Here is a 25,158-nt window from a genome sequence, read left to right on the forward strand (position 1 = left end):
TAGTTGGAGGAAATCTTTGCTTATCCAGTACTGGATGTCGGACAAAGTGTGACAAATCAGACAGTGGAGGGATCGAGAGAGGTGGTCATGAGGTACACATGGAATCTGATATGTTTTCAGATGATGTCATCAAGGGGCACATGTAGATAAGAAATAGGAGCGGGCCAAGGATAGATCCTTGGGGGACTCCAGAGGTAACGGTACAGGAGCAGGAAGAGATGCCATTGCAGGTGATTCATTGGTTATGACTGGATAGATAAGGATGGAACCAGGCGAGCACAGTCCCACCCAGCTGGACGACGGAGGAGAGGCGTTGGAGGAGGATGGTGTGGTCAACCATGTCAAAGGCTGCAGACAGGTTGAGAAGGATGAGGAGGAATAGTTTACCATGGTCACAGCCACATAAGATGTCATTTGTGACTTTAATAAGGGCAGTTACAGTACAGTGGCGGGGGCGGAAACTTGATTGGAGGGATTCAAACATGGAGTTGCGGGAAAGATGGGCATGGATTTTGGAGGGACAACACGTTCAAGGACTTGAAAGGGAGGTTGAAAATGGGGCGATAGTGTGCAAGAACAGAGGGGTCAAGGGTGGGTTATTTGAGGAGCGGGGTGTGACGTCAGATTTGAAGGGGAGGTGGACAGTTCCTGAAGGGAGGGAAGCATTAACAATATCAGCTAACATGGGAGCCAGGAAGGGAAGTTGGGTGGCGCACAGGGAAGTTGCAGGCTTATCTAAGTGGGAGTCAAGTCCAGGACAATGTCAGGAGAGTAGGAAGGTTGAGAAGAGCTGAAGCATTGGTGTAAGGATGTGTAGAGGGCAGAGTACCCGAGAGGGGAGAAACGAAAGGAGGCATGATGATAGGAAAGAGGGGTCTAGGTGGGATAAAGTGAAAAGAAGAAAAAGGTGAAAAAAGGAAATAGAAGGGATGAGCTCGGGTCTGGAGCTGCAGCCAAAACGCGCATGTGAATGGACACAGGGAAACTCAAGCTACACAGACGTGGTTACACAGCAAGACTGGGATAGATATGTCCTGGTAACAAACACAGAATAGAGAGGAGACAGTAGGAGGAAGTCCAAGTTTAAAGTCAGAGGTCCCATGGTGGGATAAAGTTGAAGTAGATAGGGTGGATTCAGCTTGGCGTATAGACGAAATGATTTCCAGATTCGGATACAGGTGTGGCGGGCAAGTGAGTCCTGAAGCTATTTGAAGGATGGAGTATTGGAGGACACACTGCTGGAGGTATTTCTGTGGGAATGAAGAGCCAGGAGTTGTGCAGAATCAATAGCAGGGCAGAAAAACAGTGGCAAAGTTGCACGTAACTATAAGATCCAGCAGCGGAGGAGAAATGGACTTCGGCCCAGCAAAGTGAATTTCTGGTCAGGAACCACTCTGTAGCAAAATAAAGCTGACCGTCATAAGCTTAGCGGATAGCAGCAGCGACGGGGGGTCGGGAAGATGGGCTGAAGGCTAGACAAAGTTACCTTAAAACTTGAGCAATTGAATAGGAGATCAGAGTCACAGCAGCTGAGTCTTAGTGTAGCCCAGTGGAGTAGCGTAGTCTTGACGGTAGAGAAGTCCAGGAATTTTGAAGCCAAATTTGAGCAAAGATCCAGTGCTCACTGATGAAAAAAAAAGAACAGGCATGGTTAGGGGATGGGCAGTGGGCCCAAGTAACTTTAAACTTGAGGCCTGAACTTGTAATTAGAGCTGAAATGCACCCACTATTAGAGCCAGGGGAACTTAAACAGTGGAAGAGAGGAGATTGGAGGAGAAGGGGCAAAGGATAGCAACAGAGGGCCAATGATAGAGTTGCACAGCAAATGAGGAAACCTAGGTTTATTGAGAACTCAAGATCCAAGAAAGTTACAGCATCATAAAAATGTGAATCATATTTCCATTCAAGCCATGGGAGGAGGCTCATGTGGAGCACAAACACTGGCATAGACCAGTTGGGCCAAATAACTTACTTCTGTGCTGTATATTCTATGTAATACCCAAGACAGCATAAACTTCACCATCAATGTTGGAAACTTCAGTGCTCTCCAAATTCCATATGCAAACAAAATCTCATTAGGTGCCTCTGAACAACAACCCTTATGTTCTAGTTTGTTAAACTGATTAATCCCTTATAATCCTCTGAAATTCCAGCTGCCTAACTCAAACAACTACTTATCCAAGTTCCTGACTAATTCATATGACCTACCTATCATCCACTTTGGAAGGTTTTTTCTCCAAATTACCCATTAAGAGATGCTGGGTTGCCCCAGTGTCATCAACTCAAATAAACTAACAAAAGTGCCCCCTTTATTAAAGGGGCACAACTAATAATACAAATCATACAAAATTAGATAATATTATTTACAGTGTCAACTATGCACTCCAGTCCTTACAGTGCCCATCGGTTACAGAAGGCCTCAAGCGTATCGGCAGACACCACGTGCTTCATCTCCCGGTCCACCTTGCCACAGACAAAGCTGTGGAAGAGAAGCAGACAGCCAGTCCACTTCAGCAAGGGCTCTGGTCTATCTTACGTTTTCTCTAATTCAAGTTCTCTCTAGCACAAGCTGGTTATGACCACGTTGTTTGCAGCCTCTACATCTGTGTACACATGCCTTAATTTTTCACAGGTACAACAGATTGGTCTAAATTTTCCAATTAAGATGCATTAAAGACATAATAACTATTAAAGGACACACACACACACACTGATGTATACAAGCAATATAAAATGTATGATTAAAGAAAGAACTTGTATTTGTTTAGTGCTTCCACAACCTGTGGGCATGACAGGGACTGGAGTGCATTGTTGACAAGGATAATAAAATTCTTATTCAATTGGTTGTGGGGATTGATCAGTCAGGATGACGTGGGTTATAAGACCCAGTATCACCGGTGGAGGGACATGTTTGTGCCTAACCCCACCCCTTTTTAAGGGGTTTTAAAAAAAAACTTTTTTTAAGCAGCTTAAACCAAAAGAAAGAACTTGTATTTGTATAGTGTTTCCGCAACCTATGGGCCACAGGGACTGGAGTGCGTAGTGAACATCAATTTAATTTTATAAGTTTCCTTTTTTTATGGTTTAGTTCTTTATTAGTTGTGTTCTTCCAAAAAGGGGGCACTTTTGTTGTTTTTTTTTCTTTGATGACTCTGAGGCAACCCAGTGTCTCCTTAATAGATTATTTAGAAAAGGCATTTGTAAAGTGTCTTATCATGTCTCAGGATGTCCCAAAGCGCAATCAATCGATTCCTTTTGAAGTACAATTATCATTGTTATGTAGGCAAACATGGCAGTCAGTTTGCACACAGCAATGTCCCACAAACAACAAGTTAATGAATAACTGGATAATCTGTTTTTGGTGGTGTTGGTTGAGGAAGAAATGTAAAGGTTCTCTCATATTGATTTAGTTTGTGCCACCAGTTCCCAAAGTGCAGGTCTGGTTCAGATGACAGCAACCCCAAGATAAACCTGATTTAATTCACTAAATCGGCCCATGTTTTACTGGTTCTTCCCAGCAGATTTGCATCAGGCAGCTTTACACCATCATCGACCTGAAACGTTAACTCTGTTTCTCTCTCCACAGATGCCTTTTCTAAATTAATAATAAGGAGACACTGGTTTGCCCCAGTGTCATCAAACAAAAATGCCCACTTTTAAAGGGGCACAACTAATGGAAAATTAAATCATAAAACAAAGCAAACTTATAACTTTTATAATATTATTGCCCATGTCCACCAAACACTCCAGACCGTGCAGTGCCCACTGGTTGCGGAAGGCCTCAAGCGTACCGGTGGACATCGCAGGACCACCTGGGTGCGGACAAGATCGCGGAAGAGAGGCACCCTCCATGGATGCCACCTGACCTGCTAAGTGATCTCAGCATTTCCTACTTTTATTTCGGATTTCCAGCATCCACAATACTTTGCCTTTTATTTTAAGCTTTATACTGGGGTTGCTGATGGCCGTGCAAAACCCCCTCTTTGATAACTGGTGGTGCAAACCAAGGACCTTAACTTTACTCTGAGCCAGTGAGAGGAATTAATTTTGATCTGAGCCAAACCTTGTTCAGTGTCATTTTAGTTAAATACCAACACTATGAGTTAAAATAACTCACATTGCGTACCACAGGCTGTTGCACACACAGAACTCTGTTTGAAAGTACATGCACATGGATCATGGCACTAATTGCATAACAGGAGGTGTCTGAGGAGTGGACAGACGAGCTTCCGGGGTTTTTCGTTATTCATTGGGTTGTTGCGCCAGGACCGGCGTAGTGGTTAATGTCGCAATTGTGAGGACAAAGATTATGCAATGTGGTAAACAGATTGGGTGGTTGTAAATCAGGCCTTTAATTCATAAAACAGTGCGGGTTGTGTGTATCTGATCTGACTGTTGTGAAATGGTCCGGGCGGAACTGGGTGGAGCGAAGTGGACCTGAACCGACCGGGATCTCACTGTTTGGTTTCACCTCAATCCAGTGCGGTACACAGCCCCAGAAAGAGCAAGACAATCTCCACCAAATTACAATGTCCAGTCCAGGAAATGAAGGTAAAAGCTGGCTCTGCTCTTTCCTTGTGTTCACTTGTCCTGTTATCTGACTCGGTATATAAGCTCCCAGCTGTGAGACTGTAGAGTGCCCCCGACCAATCATACATATGGAGAAGCGATAGGGATGTGTTAAATGAAGTGTAATAAATATACAAGAGGAAGTGGCACAGAGAGGGTTAATTGGTTTCGGGACAGGGGCGGTATTTGCTTTACGTGTAAAAGTTTCTCTCTCTCTCTCTCTCTCTCTTTTCCTCCCCCCCCCCCATACATTTTACTAGCCAATGATACTAAATACTGTACCATAGATTTAATCTGGTGTCCAATCCGCATCAGCATCTGAGAAGAGAAAAGGATTCTCTGGAAGGTTTTCACCCAAAACATTAATCTGTCTCTTCAAATACTGACCAGCATTTGTTGGGTTCACTGCAAAAAAGTTCAAACACTGAGGAATTAATCTTGATCTAAGCCAAACCTTGTTCAGTGTAATTTTAGTTAAATATAAATCCGCAGAACTGAGAACCTAGACCTGAACTGACCGAAAGCTCACTGACTTTGTTTGGTTTCACCTCGATCCAGTGCGGTACACAGCATCAGCTAGAGTAAGAAAATCCCCTCCAGCAGGCACCAAATTACAATGTCCAGTACAGGAAGTGAAGGTAAAAGCTGGCTCTGCTCTTTCCTTGTGTTCACTTGTCCTGTTATCTGATTCGGTGTATATAAGCTTCCAGCTGTGAGAGTTTAGAGTGCCCCCCGACCAATCATACATGTCGAGAAGTGATAGGGATGTGTTAAATGAAGTGTAATAAATATCCAAGATGAGGTGGCACAGAGAGGGTTAACTCTGACCTCTTGCGCATCCCCGATTTCAATCACTCCAACCTTGGTGACCTTGCCTTTAGCTGCGTAGGCCCGAAGCTCTGGAATTCCCTCCATGAAACCTCTCTACCTCTCTCCTCCTTTAAGATGCTCCTTAACACCTACCTCTGACCAACCTTTAAGTTACCTGTCCTAATATCCCCTTATGTGGCTCGGTGTCAAATTTTGTTTGATAACGCTCCTGTGAAGTGCCTTGGGATGTTTTACTATGTTAACGTCGCTTTATAAATGCACGTTGTTTGGGGGCAGGGGTGGTGTTTGCCTTACGGGAACTCCCGTAAAGGGTACTCCACTCCACCCCCCCCCCCCCAACATTTTACTAGACAAAGATACTAAATGTGCCATGTGGGAACTCCAGAACACTACTTGTGTCCTGGAAAACTACATATGCAGGAAGTGCCAGCAACTGCTCGAGCTCAAAGTTTCTGAGCTTGATGGGCAGCTGGTTTCACTACAGTGCATACAAGGAGGTGAGAGCTGAGTGGATAGCACGTTTCAGGAGGTGGTCACCCTGCAGCTACGGAGTTCAAAGGGTGTGGGTGACCACCAGCCAGACTAGGAGGAGCAGGCAGTGCACGAGTTCCCCGGGAGTGTGGCACTCACAAACCGATTGAATACCAGTGAGGGTGGTGTTAGCTCGAGGGAGTGCAGTCAGAAGCAAATCCACGGCACAGTGGGAGACTCAGCTGCACGAGAAAGGTTGGAAATGCAGTTGTTATAGGGGATTTGACAGGCAGGGGGATAGACAGACGTTTGTGCAACCGCAGACGTGTTTCATGAATGGTGTGTTGCCTCCCTGGTGCCAGGGTTAAGGATGTCACTGCAGAGATGCAGGACATTCTGCGAGGGGAAAGGGAACAGCCAGAAGTCTGGTTCCAACATGGACCACATGACGTAACTAGGAAAAGGGTTGCGGTCCGTCAGACAGAGTTTCAGGAGCTAGGAAAAAGATTAAAGAACAGGACCTCAAAGGTGGTAATCTCTGGATTACTGCCAGTGGCACAGAGTGTACAGAAACAGGAAGATAGTGCAGGTGAATGCGTGGCTGGAGAAGTGCTGCAGGAGGGAGGGCTTCAGATTCCTGGGGCATTGGGACCAGTTCTGGGGCAGGAGGGACCTATACAAGCCAGACGGGTTGCACCTGAACAGGGCTGGGACCAATGTCCTCGCAGGGAGGTTAACTAGTGCTGTGGGGGGAGGGTTTAAATTAATTTGGCAGAGGGAGGGGAACCAAGACGTAGCAGCGGAGAGAAGAGACACAGTGCATAGAAAACTAGGAGGGACAAATAGCAACAGAATAAAGAATGGTGTAGAAAGAGCAAGAATTAGATGGAGGAAACAAGCAAAGCAGACTAGCATGGTATTTGAATGTATGTCTGTTAATGTGAGGAATGTTACATATGAAGTTGATGAGCTGCAGGCACAAGTTGCCACATGGGGCTATGATATACTGGCTATAATGGAGACCTGGCTTAAACATGGGCAGGAATGGGTACTAAACATTCCTGGCTACAATGTATTCAGGAGGGATAGGGAAGGAAAAAAGAAAGGAGATTGGCAGTTTTGATGAAGGATAATAGTATAGTTCTACAGAGGGACGATATACTACAGGGTTCAAAGACTGAATCTATTTGGTTAGAGTTATATATAAATGACTTGGATTTGGGTATAGGGAGTACAATGTCGAAGTTTGTGGATGATACAAAACTTTGCAACGTAGTAAATAGTGAGCAGGATAATAGCAGACTTCAAGAGGACATAGATAGACTGGTGAAATGGGCAGACACATGGCAAAAGCAATTTAATGTGGATAAGTATGAAGTGATGCACTTTGGGAGGAACAACATGGAGACGCAGTATAATCGAAATGGTGCTATTGAGGGGGGTGCAAGAGCAGAGGGACCCGGTGGTGCATATTCACATATCTTTGAAGGTGGCAGGGCAAGTTGATAAGGCAGCTAAAGTGTATGGGATAATTGGCTTTGTAAATAGGGACAGTGAATCCAAAACAAGGAAGCCATGCTAAACCTTTACAAATCAATGGTTAGGCTGCAGCTGGAGTATTGTGTACAATTCTGGGCACCACACTTTTTAGGAAGGATGACAAGGCCTTGGAGAGGGTGTAGAAGAGGTTTACCAGGATGATACCAGGGATGAGGGACCTCAGTTATGTGGAGAGATTGGAGAAACTAGGATTGTTCTCCTCAGAGCAGAGAAAATTAAGGTGAGACCTAATAGAAGGGTTTTGATAGAGCAAATAGGGAGAAACTGTTTCCATTGGCAAGTGGGTCGGTAACCAGAAGTCATAGTTTTAAAATTGGCAAAAGAACTAGAGGGGAAATTAGGAGATTTTTTTTCCACAGAGGGTTGTTAAGATCTGGAACGCACTACCTTAAAGGGTAGTGGTGGCAGATTCTATAGGGACTTTCAAAAGCCTATCAGACATGTACTTGAAGAGAACTAATTTGCAGGGTTATGGGGAAAAAAGCTGGGGTGTGGGATTAAGTTGGACAGCTCTTTTAAAGAGCCAGCACAGGCACGACGGGCCGATTGTTGCTTCCTTGCTGTCTTTAGAGCTTTCTGCAGAAAGCTGAAACTTTTTTTAACAAGGTGTAGAGATGCCTTTCTTAAAGGGAACTGTAACAGTTAAGGTACTATGTTGTAAAATTCCATGAAATACTGTACTACAGATTTAATCTGGTGTCCAATCTGCATCAGCATCTGAGAAGAGAAAAGGATTCTCTGGCAGGGTCTCCACCCAAAACATTAATCTGTCCCTCCAAATACTGACCAGCATTTGTTGGGTTCACTGCAAAAAAAAGTTAGTTTAAATACTTCTTCCAGATTTACTTGTACTTCTTTCAATTTAGTGTACTGTATTCGCTGATTATGATGTGGTCTCTTCTACACTGGGGAGACCAAACGCAGATTGGGTGATCACTTTGCTGAACACCACCTTCAGTCCGCAAGCGTGACCCTGAGTTTCCGGTCGCTTGCCATTTTAATTCTCCCTCGGCCTCCTACACTGTTCCAATGAAGCTAAAGGAATAGCACCTCATCTTTTGATTAGGCATGTTACAACCTTCCGAGCTCAACATTGATTTCAATAACTTCAGGTCATAACCATTGATTCCATTTCTTCAGATAGCAGGTGCTGGTAATGGTTCTGCTGTTGCCATTTACAGCTCCTCTAGACCCATCTTTTGTTTCTTTGCTTGTCCCCATTACCACCCCCTTTGCCTTGCACCATCAATCCTGCCGTACACCCTATCACAGGCCTTCCCCTATGTTCTTTCCTCCCCTTTCCCTGGCTTTGTACTCGCTTAAAAACAGCTAAATCTCCAAATTCTTCCAGTTCTGATAAAAGGGCTTCGACCTGAAACATTGACTCTGTTTCTCTCTCCACAGATGCTGCCTGACCTGCTGAGTGCTTCCAGCATTTTCTGTTTTTATTTCAGATTTCCAGCATCTGCAGTATTTTGCTTCAGTATTTTAGTCTGATTCATTTTTAGAGACATTACTTAAATGATTGGGGCCTGGGAATGGAGGGGAGATCTCCCCAGCAGCACAAGAAGTGTATAATTAAAACAGTTGAGTACAAGTTGGAGGAAGTCATACTTAAACTGTACAGTACTCCTGGTTAGACTATTTCTTGTGTACTGTACTCAGATGTGGACACAAAGACCCAGAAGAGACATTCAAGCCCTAAAGGTGGCACAAAGAGCTTCAGAGGTTTGAATTATGAGAAAAGATTACTGAAATGTGGGCTTTTCAACATCGAAAGGAGGAAATGGAGAAGTAACTTCATAAGTACTATTGGGTAGTTACTACAGATTTCTGGTCTTCATTACATATTTTCTCACATTCAGTGTCACCAGTCCCTCCCGTGAGTGGACCCGACAATTCCTATAATGTAGTAGAGTTTCTGGAAATTGACTTTAACCTCTTATCTTAAATTTGTGACCATTTCAGGTGATCAAAATGAAAATTCGAGACAAGATTTGACGAAGTGGACAAAATCTCAAATTTTCACATTAATATCTGCGGCATCGCTAAACTTTAGTTCTATGATTTGTTATTCAATATTGGGACCTTTCTTTCCGAAAGAGGTAATAAACATGTCTTACTTGCATTTAGATAATAGTCAATTTCTTTTAAAGACATCCTTGAAAACTCTATTCATGGCTCTTTTGTAAATCTTAACATTTGAATTGGTTTGGTAATTGCTGTAAAATTATGCTGTTCAGTGACTATGCCCAGCTATCTTTACTATTAAAGGATATTGAATCATAGAATCATTACAGCACAGAAGGGGGCCATTTGGCCCATCAAGCCTGTGCCAGCTCTTTGTAAGAGCAATCCAGTTAGTTCCATTCCCACGCTCTTTCCCTGTAGCCCTGCAAATTTTTTCCCTTCAAACATTTATCCAATTCCTTTTTGAAAGCCACGATTGAATCTGCATCCACCACCCTTTCAGGCAGTGCATTCCAGATCATAACAACTTGCTGCATAAAATTTTTTTTCCTCACGTCGCCTTTGGTTCTTTTGCCAATCACCTTAATCAGTGACCTGTGGTTCTTGACCCTCCCGCCAATGGGAATAGTTTCTCCCTTATTTACTCTATCTAAATCCATCATGATTTTGAACATTTCTATCAAACATCCTCTCAATCTTCTTTGCGCTAAGGAGAACAACCCCAGTTTCTCCAGTCTATCCATGTAACTGAAGTCCCTCATCCCTGGAATAATTCCAGTAAACCTTTTCTGCACCCTCCCTAAAGTGCAGAGCCCAGAACTGGACACAATACTCCAGTTGTGGCGGAACCAGTGTTTTATAAAGATTCCACATAACTTCCTTGGTTTTGTACTCTATGCCTCTATTTATAAAGCCCAGGATCCCGTGTGCTTTTTTAACCGCTTTCTCAACCTGTCCTGCCACCTTCAACGATTTGTGCACATTTACCCCCAAGTCTCTCTGTTCCTACACCCTTTTTAGAATTGTACTATTTAGTTTATATTGCCTCACCTCATTCTTCCTACCAAAATTTATCACTTCGCAATTTTCTGCTTTAAAGTTCATCTTTAATGTGTCTGTCTGTGTACTCCTGAAGTCTATTACTATCCACCTCACTGTTTACTACACTCCCAAGTTTTGTTTCATCTGCAAATTTTGAAATTGTGCCTTTCACACCCAAGTCCAAGTCATTAATATATGTCAAAAAAAAAAAGCAGCGGTACTAGTACTGACTCCTGGGGAACACCACTATACCTTCCTCCAGTCTGGAAAGAAACCGTTCACCACCACTCTTTCCTGTCACTTAGCCAATTTCGTATCCACGCTGCCACTGCCCCTTTTATTCCATGTGCTTCAATTTGGCTGACAAGCCTATTATGTGGCACTCTATCAAGTGCCTTTTGAAAGTCCATATACACAATAGAATTGGACACAATAGTCCAGTTGTGGTTGAACCAGTGATTTATAAAGGTTCATCATGACTTCCTTGCTTTTGTACTCTGTGCCTCTATTTATAGAGGCCAGGATCCCGTATGCTTTTTTAACCTCTTTCTCAACCTGTCCTGCCTCCCTCAATGACTTGTGCACATATACCCCCAGATCTCTCTGTTCCTGTAACCTTTTTAGAATTGTGTCCTCCAGTTTATATTGCCTCTCCTCGTTCTTCCCTCAAATGTATCACCTGGCATTTTTCTGCATTAAATGTCATCTGCCATGTGTCTGTCCACGCCACCAGCATGTCTATATCCTCTTGAAGTCTATCACTATCCTCCTCACTGTTCACTACACTTGCAAGTTTTGTGGCATCTGCAAACTTGGAAATTGTGCCTTGTACACCCAAGTCCAAGTCATTAATATATATCAAGAAAAGCAGTGGTCCTAGTACCGACCCCTGGGGAACACCACTGTACATCTCCCTCCAGTCCAAAAAACAACTGTTCACCACTACTCTCTGCTTCCTGTTACTGTATCTGTGCTGCCACTGCCCTTTTTATTCCATGGGCTTCAATCTTGACGACAAGCCTATTATGCGGCACTTTATCAAACGCCTTTTGAAAGTCCATTTACACCACATCAACTGCTTTGCTCTCATCGACCCTCTCTGTTACCTCATCAAAAAACTATATCAAGTTAGTTAAACACGATTTGCCTTTAACATATCCATGCTGGCTTTCCTTTTATTAATCCACACTTGCCCAAGTGACTCAATTTTGTCCCGGATTATCATTTTTAAAAGCTTCCCCACCACCGAGGTTAAACTGACTGGCCTGTAGTTGCCCGGTTTATCCTTACACCCTTTTTTGAACAAGGGTGTAACATTTGCAATTCTCCAGCCCTCTGGCACTGCCCTTTCCACCCTTATTTCTCTCAGCAACCTAGGATGCATCCCATCTGGACCGGGTGACTTATCTACTTTAAGCTTAGCATTGCACTTATAGAATGTGTTTGATAAGCAAACTAGTGCTGAACATTTAATATAAATAATGCAGCTGCTCTTTCTACCTGCAACAATAACCAGGCTGTTTATCAAATACCCCTCACTGGTATATAATTTTGTTTTTGAGGATATGTTCCCTAGCCACTGACTCCATCCCTCTCCCTGGCCACTGTCTGAGGCTGAACCAGATTGTTTGCAACTATGGCATCCTATTTGACCCTGAGCTGAGCTTCCGACCCACATAACCTCTCCATCACCAAGCCTGCCTACTTCCACCTCCACAACATCACCAGTCTCCGCCCCTGCCTCAGCTCAACTGCTGCTGAAACCCTTATCCATGCCTTTGTTACCTCCTAGATTTGACTATTCCAATGCTCTATCGGCCGGCCTCCCACCTTGCACCCTCTGTAAACTTGAGCTCATCCAAAACTCTGCCCCAACTTGCACCAAGTCCCATTCACCCATTGTCCCTATGCTCGCTGATCTACATTAGCTCCCGGTCCAGCAACGCCTCAACTTTAAAATTCTCATCCTTGTTTTCAAATCCCTCCATGGCCTTGCTCCTCCCTATCTCTGTAACCTCCTCCAGCCCTACAAACCTCCGAGATCTCTGCACTCCTCCAATTCTGGCCTTTTGCAGATCCCCAATGTCTATCGTTCCACCATTGGCGGCTGTGCCTTCTGCTGCCTAGGCGCTAAGCTCTAGAATTCCCTCCTTAAACCTTTACCTTGCTCTTCTCCTTAAAACCTAACCTCTTTGACCAAGATTTTGATCACCTGTCCTAATACCTCCTTATGTGGCTCGGTGTCAAATTTTGTTTGATAACACTCCTGTGAAGCGCCTTGGGACGTTTTACAATGTTAAATGCGCTATATAAGTACAAGTTTTGTTGTTGTTGTTATGTTGCCCTCAAGGGTACTCCATGGATTGTAATATGTGGCTTGCTCACTTCCAGGGCGCTGTTCTTAACTGGTCAGTTGGTGTGTAAGAATACCCCATTGAGGATAGCTAATAATCTTTTATTTTCAAGAGCTCTTATATAGCACCTTTTAACATAGAAAAATGTCCCAAAGTAATTCACATAGGAACAGGAGTAGGCCATTTAGCCCCTTGAATCTGTTCTGCCATTCAATGAGATCATTGCTGATCTGCGACCTAACTCCATATACCCGCCTAAGCCCCCACTTCGGACCCCCAGGACACTCAGCTAAGAGCATCAAGGTAGCGCCGAGGGGCTGGGTTAGGTGGTAGCTTGCCTCGAGGTGGACTGCCAGCTTGCGGTTGCCAAAGGGCATCTTGTAGATGCATAATAATTAATAATAAAAAAAGGTTGCTGAGTCACAGGAGGAGAAATTGAGAGGGGTGACCAAAAGCTTGATCAAAGAGGTGGATTTTAAGAAGGGTCTTGAAGGAGGAGAGGGAGGTGGAGGGGTTTATAGAAAGCATTCCAGAGCACGGGGCCTAGGTAGGTTAGTGAGGCCAAAGGTGCTGGGCAAGTGGGACTTGGTGCAGAGTGAGATACGGGCAATAAAGATTTAGATGAGCTGAAGTTTACGGAGGGTGGAGAATAGGAGGCTGACCAGGAGAGCATTAGAATAATTGAGTCTGGAGGTGACCAGCATAGATGAGGGTTTTAATGACAGGTGGGCTGAAGTAGGACAATATTACAAAGGTGGAAGTAGGCAGTCTTTGTGGAGAGGATATGGGGTTGGAAGGTCGGTTTAGGATTATGAACAGTCTGAAACAGTGACTGGGGAGGCAGATGGAGTCCGTGTCAAGGGCTCGGAGTTTGCCGTGTGCACCGAAGATGATTTTCCCAATGATTTGCTGGAGGAAACAAGAATGTCTGACTGCACAGATGAATTGAAGGGATAGAGAGAGGTGGTGTGGAGAGCTCTGTCTCACAGTGTACGTGTGGAAACTGACCCCCCTCCCCCAACTCTGCAGATCATGTTGCCAAAGGGTACCTTGTAAATAGGGGGGGAAAAAAGGAAGTATTTAAGGATAGATACTGTATACTTTTAGCCTGTAAGCAGCTTATTAATAATGTATAATACATTTATTTTATATCATCTTTGCAGGCAGAAAATAAAGGAGCCAATGCCACTATTATTGGAATGATTTTTGGATGTTTTTCTTTATTTAATCTTATATTTTCACTCATAATGGGGAAATATGTAAGTATAATATTTGTATATTTTTGTTCTGTTGAATTGATGTGCACAGGGACCTTAAGGTCTTTAGCTAGCAGCACTACCCATTCAATGTACTTTGATATTCCTGTACGATTGTTAGAACAAATATATTCCTTAAGGTTTTTTTTAATAAAGGAAAACCCTGCTGTTATGCAATGCCCTGCAATATCTGACATGCAGAATAACTATACTTTTAAACATTGGGTGCAGGACAATAAATTGTCTGCTTTGTTTCCATCATCCTTTGCTTTATTTCATCCATCCTTGTAAGGAAGCAGGATAGATGGCAGAACTACATTTTAGAAAACATGGGATTAATAAATTTCGGGTGATGCTGAAGTGAGTTTCGGATGATGCAGTAGTAAACTGAAACCTGTTTGATCACGTTGTGTGAGCTACTGAGAAGACCATTTGATCACTGCATGAAGGCTGTTAATCAAGCAAAGTGGTGGCAGAGGGTGAGATTAAGATCTTCACACAATCATCAAATGTGTTTGAATATTAATTAAGTGGGTTGGCATGCAACTTGGGGGATAAAAAGACTATACAAGAAGCACGTGATAGAGGAGCCGCTGCACCTGGACTACTGGGTGGGAACATGACACGGCAGGAAGGAGACAGGATATAAACTGGGAGAGAGAGAGAACTTGTACAGAATAGAATAGAAGAGACTGGGGGTTAAGACTCTACCCAGAGGAGCAGGTAATACCATTTTGCTTATTTCTCTGCACTATTATTAAAAGGATTGTATTTACTTATTCCATATCAATAAAGTCATCACACAACCTTCTCCTTGAAAGACTGTAGTCTTTGTAATGAAGGTGCTCCCACGATGATGTTAAGTAGGGAATTCCAAGATGTTGATCCAACAATGATGAAGGAACAGCAATATATATTCAAGTCAGGACGGTTTGTGACTTGGAGGTGATGGTATTCTCATGGTATTGCTACTCTAGTCCTAGTGTAGAGGACAGAGGGGAGACAGGTGCCATCAAAGTAACCTCAATAAGTTGCTGCATCCTGTGTCCTGTAGATAGTACATGCTGTAGCCAGTGGAGTCCAGTAGCAGAGGCACTGATCAAGAATACTGCTCTGTCCTGGATGGTGTTGTGCTGCTTGTGTTGTTGCGGCAGCACCCAACTAAATAAGTGGTGAGTGTTCCATGACTTGAGCCTGTTAGATGGTGGAGAGGCATTGAAGAGTGAGTAGCTGAGCCACACGTCGCAGAGTGCGCAACCTCTTCCCCCGCTATTTTGTAGTTGGTGATATGGCTGGTCCAGTTCAGTGTCTGATCAGTGGTGACTCCCAAGACGTTGATGGTTGAGAACTCAATGATGGTGGTACTGTTGAAGACCAAAGGCAAATAGCTGGGTTTTCTCTCGTTCACGATGATCATTACTTGGCACTTATGCGGCACAAATGTTACCTGCCACTTGTCAGCCCGCCCTTGAATGTTGACTGTGGGCTGCTTCATTATTGATGGAATTGTGACTGGAGCTGAACAATGTGCAAATGTCAGTGAACAGTCCTACTCAAACTTATGACTGAGGAAAGGTCATTGATGAAGCAGCTGAAGATGGTTGGGCCAAGGACACTTCCTTGAGGACCTCTGGCAGTGATGTCCTGGGGCTGTAATGACTGACCTTCAACAACCATAATCTTTCTTTTGAGTCAGGTAGGACTCCAGCCACTGGAGAGTTTACTTTTCTTCAGATTTGCTTTGTCTCCATGCTGCCATACACGGTTGAATGCTGCCTTCATATTGAGGGCAGCTACTTTTACCTCTCCTCTGGTATTCAGCTCTTGCATCCATGTCTGGATTAAGGCTGTGATCAGATCTGGAGCTGAGAGTTCGGGTTCGAATGTCTGTGAGTGGGTATTGCTTGATGGCACTATTGATGATTCTTTCTATCACTTTACTGATAGAAGTGAGGCTGACAGTCATGATTTGAGATACAGTCCCCACCGCTTATTGCAGACATGTTCGTGCAAATGTGATTTGCATGCCATACTCAGTGGCCGGTATAACACGTGTTATAATGTTAATAAAATTAAACCAGGGAGGACTGCTGATCTCCTTGGTGACCCAGTGACCCCAATGGTAGCTGGATGAGATAATTTGTCCGCAAAACAATAAAAGTTTTTTAAAAAATGCTTGCAAAGGCATTTTGCAAGAAAACATTGCCCTTTAACACACTCAGCTTAAATGGCAAATTTGCTGAAGTATCTGGCTTAATGGATTCATTTCTACTGATAATTTGGCTTCTTCATATAACTCAGTAATTCCTTGAAGCCAATTCCCTCCATTATACCGCAGTCCTTGGTCTCAAATCAGTGTGGCGTGCAACATGCATTTAGCAGATCATCCTTCGACACTTGCACAGAACTTTACTCCCTAGCCGATTCTTTTTTTCATAGAATCAGCTGCCACTGCCCCTTTTATTCCATGGGCTTCAATTTTGCTGACGTGCCTATTATGTGGCACTCTCAAACTCGTTTTGAAAGTCCATATACACAACACCAACCGCATTGCTGTCATTCAACCCTTTCTGTTGCCTCATCAAATAACTCAATCAAGCTAATTAAACACGATTTACCTTTAACAAATCCATGCTGGTTTTCCTTTATTAATCCATACTTGTCCAAGTGACTATTAATTTTGTCTCTGATTATCGTTTCTAAAAGCTTCCCCACCACCAAGGTTAAACTGACTGGCCTGTAGTTGCCAGTTTTATCCTTACATCCTGTGTTTCATGTTAGGAAAACATAGACAAACTGTCTTGCTTTATTACAGCATTACAAAAAAAATCCATACCAAGTTTTATAAGTTTCTATATGATCTATTGAATCTTAAAATACAGCTTTGGGCTACAGTTTTACTTCACCAAATAGACACCAGAGCCTCCTGGCTTTAATGTGCTTTGGAGTCATACTGGGATTGACTTCTCAAGCTACTATATACTTTTATGTAATTATACAAATTAGTGAGTGAACACATTTGTTTCTGCCTGAAATAAACAGAGCACTTAAAAACTATAACCGACAACATTGAAATTGAAATTGACATTAATGCAAATGGATAATAGTTATTGCTTTTTGGCTGATATAAGCAACTGCCTGTTTTAAACATGGACATTTTAAGTGGTGGGGACTACTTGGGGGCAAAATTGGGCTGTGTAGTGCCCATTTTCTAGGCGCTATGCGGACACCTAAGCCCTGAAAATGGCGTCCGAGATGTGCGCACAAGTCCGACGTGAAGTACGCAGGACGCCATCTTGGTAAAGGTGTTTGCACGCATGCACCCAATGACTGTCAGCAGCGTGTAGAGTAGGGAGATTATGACGTGAATCAGTGTGCAACGCTGATTTGAAGCAGCCAGTGATATTTAGGACCTCTGCGCTCCAGTCAATGACTTGTCTTAACCTCGCACAGCTGAACAGGACTTAAGTGGCATAAAGAACCCCCCCCCCCCCAAAACAGCGCTATTCAAAGGGATCATGCAAGAGTCATAGGTTAATTGCTGGATTATTTATTCTGGCCGCTAGTGCAATTGTATGTGTTTTTGGGCGTTTCCTATACTTGGCGAAAGTTTCAATATCCTTCAGAGAGTGATCGGGCTGGTCTTGCAGTACTTTTAGTGGCATTTAAAATATTGTGCTGGAAAAAGTTGCTTTCAGACATGGGTGGCCTGTTATAGGGCTTCCTCTGGGAATTAAACATAACTAGAAAAATGAAGAGAGGCCATGCAGAGCAGGACAAGCTGCTAGAAGAGGGAGGAGGAGGAGGAGCAGGGCACTCTGCAGGAGGCCATATCCAAGGAAGGTCTTCAGGGACCAATTCTCTTACCTCAACTTCAGCGACGACCAATGCATCAGACATCTGCGGTTCACTAAAGAGGTCGTGACTGAAATTTGTCAATTGCTGCAGCCACAACTGCAGTCTCAAAGCAGGGCAAGGACAGCATTGCCTGTGGCTGTCAAGGTAACCATGGTACTTCAAATCGTCCTCCTTATGATTACGCAATGCTTCCTCCCTCAGCCTCATCACAGAAATAAAAAATGCCACTTCAAATCCACATTTATAAATGAACACATGAAATGGTGCAAACAAAATGAGACTATTCACCCTTGTGCATTCCCTTAGTGCCTACCTTTCGTGTGCATTTACCTATCCCAGTGTCCCGATGAGGTGCATCCCCAGTGGCTGGAGCATGGGAGGTGGAAGGCTGCTGACCTTCAATTGAGGAGCATGCAGATGGCCTTGGAGGATGACCTCTAACAGCTCTGGGCTGAGAGGGCCCGGCTTCAGACTGCAGCATCTCTGCCTGGGCTGCAGCAGTCTGAGCTGGCTGGCTGACAGGCTACAGCAAGGGCACAGGCAGAGTGGCAGGGGTAGCAGCAGGAATGCTGTCATCCTGAGAGGACAGCAGGTTTGTCTTCCATGACCCCACTGCCACTCTCCCAGAGTGGCATCTGAGCAATTCTGGTGATCTGTTGAAGAACAGATTGCTAGACTGCTGTGATGCCCTGGAAGCCCCGTTCCATAGTGGAACCCAGAGCCACGATAGCAGAGGCTATAGAGATAGTGGATGCATTGGTTGTAATCTTCCAGAATTCACTAAATTCTGCAAAGGTCCCAGCGGATTGGAAAACTGCAAATGTAATACCTCTATTCAAGAAGGGAGTGAGACAGAAAGCATAACTACAGACCAGTTAGCCTAACATCTGTCATTGGGAAAATGCTAGAATCCATTATTAAGGAAGTAGTAGCAGGACATTTGGAGACTCATAATACAATCAAGGAGAGTCAACATGGTTTTATGAAGGGGAAATCATGTCTGACAAATTTATTAGAGTTCTTTGAGGAAGTAACGGGCAGGGTGGATAAAGGGGAAACCGATGGATGCAGTATATTTGGATTTCCAAAAGGCATTCGATAAGGTGCCACATAAAAGATTACTGCACAAGATAAGAGCTCATGGTTTTGGGGGTAATATACTGGCATGGATAGAGGATTGGCTAATGAACAGAAAACAAAGAGTCGGGATAAACGGGTCATTTTCAAAATGGCAATCTGTAACTAGTGGGGTGCCGCAGGGCTCAGTGCTGGGGCCTCAACTATTTACAATATATAATCAATGACTTGGATGAAGGAACAGAGCATCTTGTGGCCAAATTTGCTGATGATACAAAGATAGGTGGAAGAGCAAGTTGCGATGAGGACACAAAGTGTCTGCAAAGGGATATTGACAGGTTAAACGAATGGGCAAAAATTTGGCAGATAGAATATAATGTGGGAAAATGTGAAGTCATCCACTTTGGGAGGAAAAATAAAAAAGCAAAATATTATTGAATGGAGAAATACTACAAAATGCTGCAGTACAGAGGGATCTGGGTGTCCTCATACATGAAACACAAAATGTCAACATACAGGTGCAGCAGGTAATCTGGGAGGCAAACGGAATATTGGCCTTTTTCTAGGGGGATGGAGTGTCAAAAGCAGGGAAGTGATGCTACAACTGTACAGGGTGCTGGTGAGACCACACCTGGAGTACTGCGTACAGTTCTGGTGCCCTTTTTTAAGGAAGGACATACTTGCATTGGAGGCAGTTCAGAGAAGGTTCACTAGGTTGATTCCGGGTATGGAAGGGTTGTCTTATGAGGAAAGATCGAACAGATTGGGTCTATACTCATTGGAGTTTAGAAGAATGAGAGGAGATCTTATTGAAACATACAAGATTCTGAGGGAACTTGATAGGGTGGATGCTGAGAAGATGTTACCCCTCATGGGTGAATCTAAAACTAGGGGGCATAGTCTCAGAATAAGGGGTTGCCCGTTTAAGACGGAAATGAGGAGGAATTTCTTCTCCCAATGGGTCGTGAATCTTTGGAATTCCTTACCCCAAAAAGCTGTTGAGGCTGATTCATTGAATACATTCAAGGCTGAGTTAGACAAATCTTTGATCAGCAAGGGAGTCAAAGGATATGGGGAAAGGGCGGGAAAGTGGAGTTGAGATAAAAATCAGATCAGCCATGATCTCATTAAATGGCGGAGCAGGCTCGAGGGGCTGAATGGCCTACTCCTGCTCCTATCTCTTATGATCTTCCAGTCAGTCTGAATTCCCAATGCAGCAGATATTTGTGCTGCAATGAAAGCTGTGGCTTCGGTCATCAGACAGTGCATCATGGTGGGTTCCATAGTTGTGCTGATGGAGGTGACCACCCGTTCCACATGGGAAAGGGTGGGCTCCAAGCTCTGCGCAAAGCCTTGTGCCAAGTTGGAGTGGGATTCCTCCATGCCCTTTGACATTGTGCGCAGGCTTTCTGGCAGGTTTTCCAGCACACCAAGCAATTGGTTGTGTACACCCATTATCCTTCTTCTGTAGCCTGGCCCATCAAAGTCATCATCTGACTTCTCGGCAGCAGAACTAGTGTGCGATCTCGCCCTCTGGGCCCGGTTTCTCACCACGAGCAGATCCCTCCTCTATCCTACCCTCTAAACTACTTGCAGTGTCAGTCTCTGAGCTGGTGGCTGCGAGTCTAAGATTGAGTGATGGTGTGTCTTCGTCATTCCTGTCGTCTTCCTCTGCTTCTTCTGACTGGGCAGGTTCCAGTTCTTGGGTATCTGAAATGGAAAAGGGACACTGGTTGAGTTGTGGTGAGGTGAGAAAGTAAGACGTACGTGCTTACCATATCTGCAGCACGTGAGTCAGAAAAGATTGTGGGATGATGGAGGATTAGATATGCAGAGACCCTCATCATCGATCCCTCCAGTGCCGCCTGTAGCCACTGCCTCGGTGACGGCCCTTCCCATGATGGCCAACACTTCTTCATGGGAGTTAGGACATGTAGGCGCGCCTGACCTCCAGTTGTTTCTTGCTGCCTCCTGTTATGCGCTACCTTCTCCAGCAAGAAAGAGGGAAGTGTGTCAGTGAGTGTCCTGCAAGATGTTTGGATGATGTGGCTGTCATGGTTGAATAGCTGCCAGTTGTGTGTGTGTGACCTGTGAGTTGTTGGTGTAACAGTGTTAATGTGTGAGGATGAGATGAAGCATCTGATTTGAAGACTTGAGTACTGATTGAAAGAGATTGTTGGTAGGTGGACGATGGTGTAGTGCGTTGAGCAATGGATGATGCCAGTGGTGCAGTGGGTAGGAGATGCTACTTGATAGTTGAACTCACTCACCTTGACCACTTGTATCAAATCATTGAACTTCTTCCTGCACTGTATCCATGTTCTTGGCACTATGCACCTCGCATTGACCTTGTCCGCAGCTTCCTTCCACTGCCTCTTGAGCATATGTCTGGAGGGCTTCCTGTCCCCTTGCAGATACAGGATGTCCCTCCTTCTGTCCACCTCTTCCACCAAGGTCTCTAGTGCATTATCAGAGAACCTTGGTGCACGCTCTCTCGCAGGTGCAGCCATTCTTCCATTCTATCACAGCCCAGGAATCACTTCTCTCACCACTTCCTGTAGCCACAGTGCACCTCCCCTTTAAGAGCAAGTAGCGCTGGCTGCACGCATCAATCATTGAAATCACCACAGATGTTACGTGCTGCCTGCGTCGCAACCAACGGGTGCGGGTTAATCACGCACTGTGATCCCAACGCCCGTTTTCGGGGGTTATCCAATATAAACCCCCTTGTGTTTTTATTATTATAATTCCGGACCATTGATTTAAAGCTGCTTTGTGATGTAGTCATACTTGTGCAAATGTGGATTCCATATCAGCATTATAAGGTAAGACTTAGTTTAATTGACCGTTTAAAATGTCCTGGTAACTTGTTTTTATTCTTTCAGATTGTGCAAATTGGAGCAAAATTCATGTTTTTGTCTGGGATGTTTGTTTCTGGCTGGTGCACTATTCTATTTGGGTAAGTTACCGATTGGATTTTATATAGTTTTTCCTTGCAACCCAGGACTGAGCAGTTGAATGTGTATGTTGGTGATTTAGATTGTGGTGGTCTCAGCTATGTGCAACTATCAAAAACAGCTTTTCAACAGATGCTGAATTATTTTAATAAATGACAGTGGGGGGGAGGGGGTTGCAATGCAGTTGTAAACACTAACTTAATGAACCAAACACTCTTTAAAGCACAAGAACCAGGATTTGACCAGACTGGTGCTTTTATACAATGTTGAGAACCAAAATCCTATATATACAAATACTTGCCTAACGTTGAGAATTGCACTCCAATATATTTTGGCACAGTGTACAAAACTCTGGAGCGGGGATCTTTGTCTCTCCCACTATTCAATGATTCGACTTGACACCATGGGGGTGATTTTAAACCCCAAGAACGGGTGGGTTGGGGGAGGATGGGAGTTGAAAATAGTTGTTTTTTTGGGTCGCAACTGCAAAATTTCCAGACTTTGCATTCCCAGTGGGAAACCTGTACTTTTACGCGCCGACGTTAAACCCGGAAATAAAGCCGGGTTGCGGTCACGACCCAAAAAACAACTATTTTCAACTCCCACCCGCCCGCAATCCACCCATTCTTGAGGTTTAAAATCACCCCCCATATTAGTTATAGAGGTTGTTCAGACTTTATTGTATAAGGTAGTTCAGACTATATTATATTACAGTCCGTTAGCAGTAACTAACAATCACTTTAACAGTGCAATAATAGATTCATTTTACCCGCCTCTCGCGATTGGACAATCGGCACGCCTGGCTCATTGATGGTAATCTTCTCGATAGTTATACAGCATTAGGCCAAAGGCCAGCATCAATCCACTGGATGTGTCTAACAATCTGTTCCTCCTCCAACTGTGTTCCTGCTGCCATTTCTATCTGAAAAGATGTGCCATTCTGCATGTACTGTTTAACAAATGGTGAGTTAATGACGTATCAATTCCTCCATCCTGTGAAGATATCCCAATATTCACAGAAGCACTACAAAAGTCACTAAATTAGCTGTCGATCCCTTCCCAAAGTTTACAGCCTTCCTGTCTATTCAGCTGGATGATTTAGTTCAAAGAGCCTTAAAGGTCAGAAGGGTCAGAAAGACTTAGAAAGATTACTATCTTTCCATTTCATTAAGATTTTAACCTCTTACTACCAGAGTTCCTCTCCTCCTGAATTAGCCTAGTCTAAATTTATCATATTTGAGGAATTCTTAAACTCATTATATTCTTACAAGAGGCAGAATTCCCAGGTATGAATGTTGGTTCTCGAAGATCCTATGAGAACTGTTCTCAGTCTGTTTATATCTGCAAACTGTTAATTTTAATATGATTTTCTTAATATATCTGCATATGCCACATTATGTCCAGGATCCTTCAGACACTTTGGGCCAGATATTTCAAGTGTTGGTAGTTTTGATATCCACTTACCAGCATGTAAGAATTAATAGTCTAAACACTGGGTGTTCGGGCAATATTAATGGCAATTGTCGAATTCTGATATGGGTGGCAGAATTCCCTCCCTTCCCAGGAGGGTTGAGCAAAGCTGTGAAATGCAACATCCCAAAACTGTGAGGAAGAGACTTTCACTACTATGGTGCTCTGCTGATTGTGTCCATCCAGAGTGCATAATTCTAATAGTCATGCCAGTGTGCACAGCGACATGTATATCTTCAATGGCTTCATGAAGTTGGTGAATAGTCTTTTCTAATATGCGCTGAGACTCTGAAGTTATTGAAGAGCCAGAATCCTAGTATGTTACAGAGTCTGGAACTTGTATGATATATTCCAGCCCTTTGGAGAATCTAGTAATGGCTGAAATATCTTCACCAATCCATAGCACATGCCATGGCATATCTTTTCAGGATTGTGGATTGTTTTCCCTCTCCAGTGGTTTCAATCTTGATCACCCTGTTTTCTTCCTTGGAACAGTTTCTGACTGAGAACTGGACAAAGACAAATTATTTGACAGTAGCATTTTTACTGTGAGACTGGTCCATAAGACAGACACAAATGTATTTACTTCAAGCACTAGGAATGAATATGGACAAACAGTTACCTGCATGCAGTTTACTAAAATTACGAATTATTATTGGTACACTTTGTAAAGGACAATGAACATACCTAATTATATTCCAGTCTTATTTTTTTCCATTGTCAATTTTCTCCCTCTTCTTTTCCCCTCCCTCGAAGGTGGTGAATTCTTGCTAGGGTACAGTTCCACTAGCACAAATTACTCTGTGTACTGCCCAAGTGACCAATTATTCACATGACCAAATAAGCAGGATATTTATAACCAAGTCTAATCTCTTCTGTATCAACAGCCACATGGACCATTCCAGTAGGTATCGTTTCATAGGAGGGGAACTCCTATTTTTCCTCCCTTTCCTAATCCAGAGCAGAGAGGCCAATTGTCATGCCCAATGAGCCTTTCCAGGGCTGAGAGCTAACTCTGCACAGAGCAGGGATCAAATCTAGCTCAATCCTAGTTTGTACAGCTCCACTACTCGCTGTTTAAACCAGATGAGCTATCATGGGAGTACAAGCACATGCAACATTCAAGTGAGAGAACTGGATGATGACTCATCTCTCCTCTCAGTTCCACAAGATCAAAGTGTTTAGTTGTCTGAGTATCATCTTGGTACCATGCGGCTTTGTTTTTGTTGTATGTACGCTTAAACACCAGTTTTTAAATGTCTGGATGCCTCTGCATGTTGTTCATTTTGGATACAATAACCCAGACCTTGGCTGTAGACTAGGATTTTGTAGCAAAACATGTTTAGCTTTACAATCTTTGGAACAGGGTGTTGTTAGCTTCAAGGTTTCAGTTTTATAAATATATATTTATGAAGGGAATTGATCATAGAAAATTTTGATGAAGTGTTCAGATACTAGAGAGACGAGGTTTTCGTTTCAATTTTTTTAAAAAAATGGGTAATTGCTCTTCACCAGACAGTAATTGGATGCTTTTCTAGGAAGAGTAGTGATTGAGGGAGGCAGTTATGTGGCATTGACCTATGAAAAAGGCACTTTTCTTTCCCTAAACCTCCTTCTATTCTGTTTTAGCTTCGACTAATGGTTCCCTTTCATCAAAACTTCTGTACTCCGGCTGCCATTTGCCAGCAGCAACGTTGCACATAACATTCATTTATCTTCTCCATTTTAAGTATTCAAATCCAA

General features: G+C 43.6%; 1 protein-coding gene and 1 long non-coding RNA gene across 4 annotated transcripts in view; one reads left to right on the plus strand and one right to left on the minus strand.

Moving 5' to 3' along the window:
* Positions 1-1,492: 1,492 nt before the first annotated feature.
* LOC137321469 (uncharacterized) lies at positions 1,493-5,180 on the minus strand. Its single transcript, XR_010962827.1, has 3 exons — positions 5,088-5,180; positions 4,852-4,974; positions 1,493-1,624 (listed from the first exon to the last, which is right to left on the minus strand). It is a non-coding gene; the product is annotated as an uncharacterized lncRNA (long non-coding RNA).
* slc18b1 (solute carrier family 18 member B1) overlaps positions 4,207-25,158 on the plus strand; it is a 41,912-nt gene continuing 20,960 nt past the window's right edge. The window contains exons 1-4 of one of the 3 annotated variants that reach the window (XM_067983861.1): positions 4,207-4,551; positions 9,400-9,536; positions 13,961-14,056; positions 21,874-21,947. In XM_067983861.1, coding sequence (XP_067839962.1) covers positions 4,530-4,551; positions 9,400-9,536; positions 13,961-14,056; positions 21,874-21,947 — 329 coding nt within the window. In that variant the 5' untranslated portion in view covers positions 4,207-4,529. The remainder of the gene's footprint in view (positions 4,552-9,399; positions 9,537-13,960; positions 14,057-21,873; positions 21,948-25,158) is intronic. The other 2 variants (XM_067983860.1, XM_067983859.1) reach the window with 2 other exon arrangements.

Source organism: Heptranchias perlo, chromosome 5, assembly GCF_035084215.1.
Source record: "Heptranchias perlo isolate sHepPer1 chromosome 5, sHepPer1.hap1, whole genome shotgun sequence".
NCBI lineage: Eukaryota > Metazoa > Chordata > Chondrichthyes > Hexanchiformes > Hexanchidae > Heptranchias > Heptranchias perlo.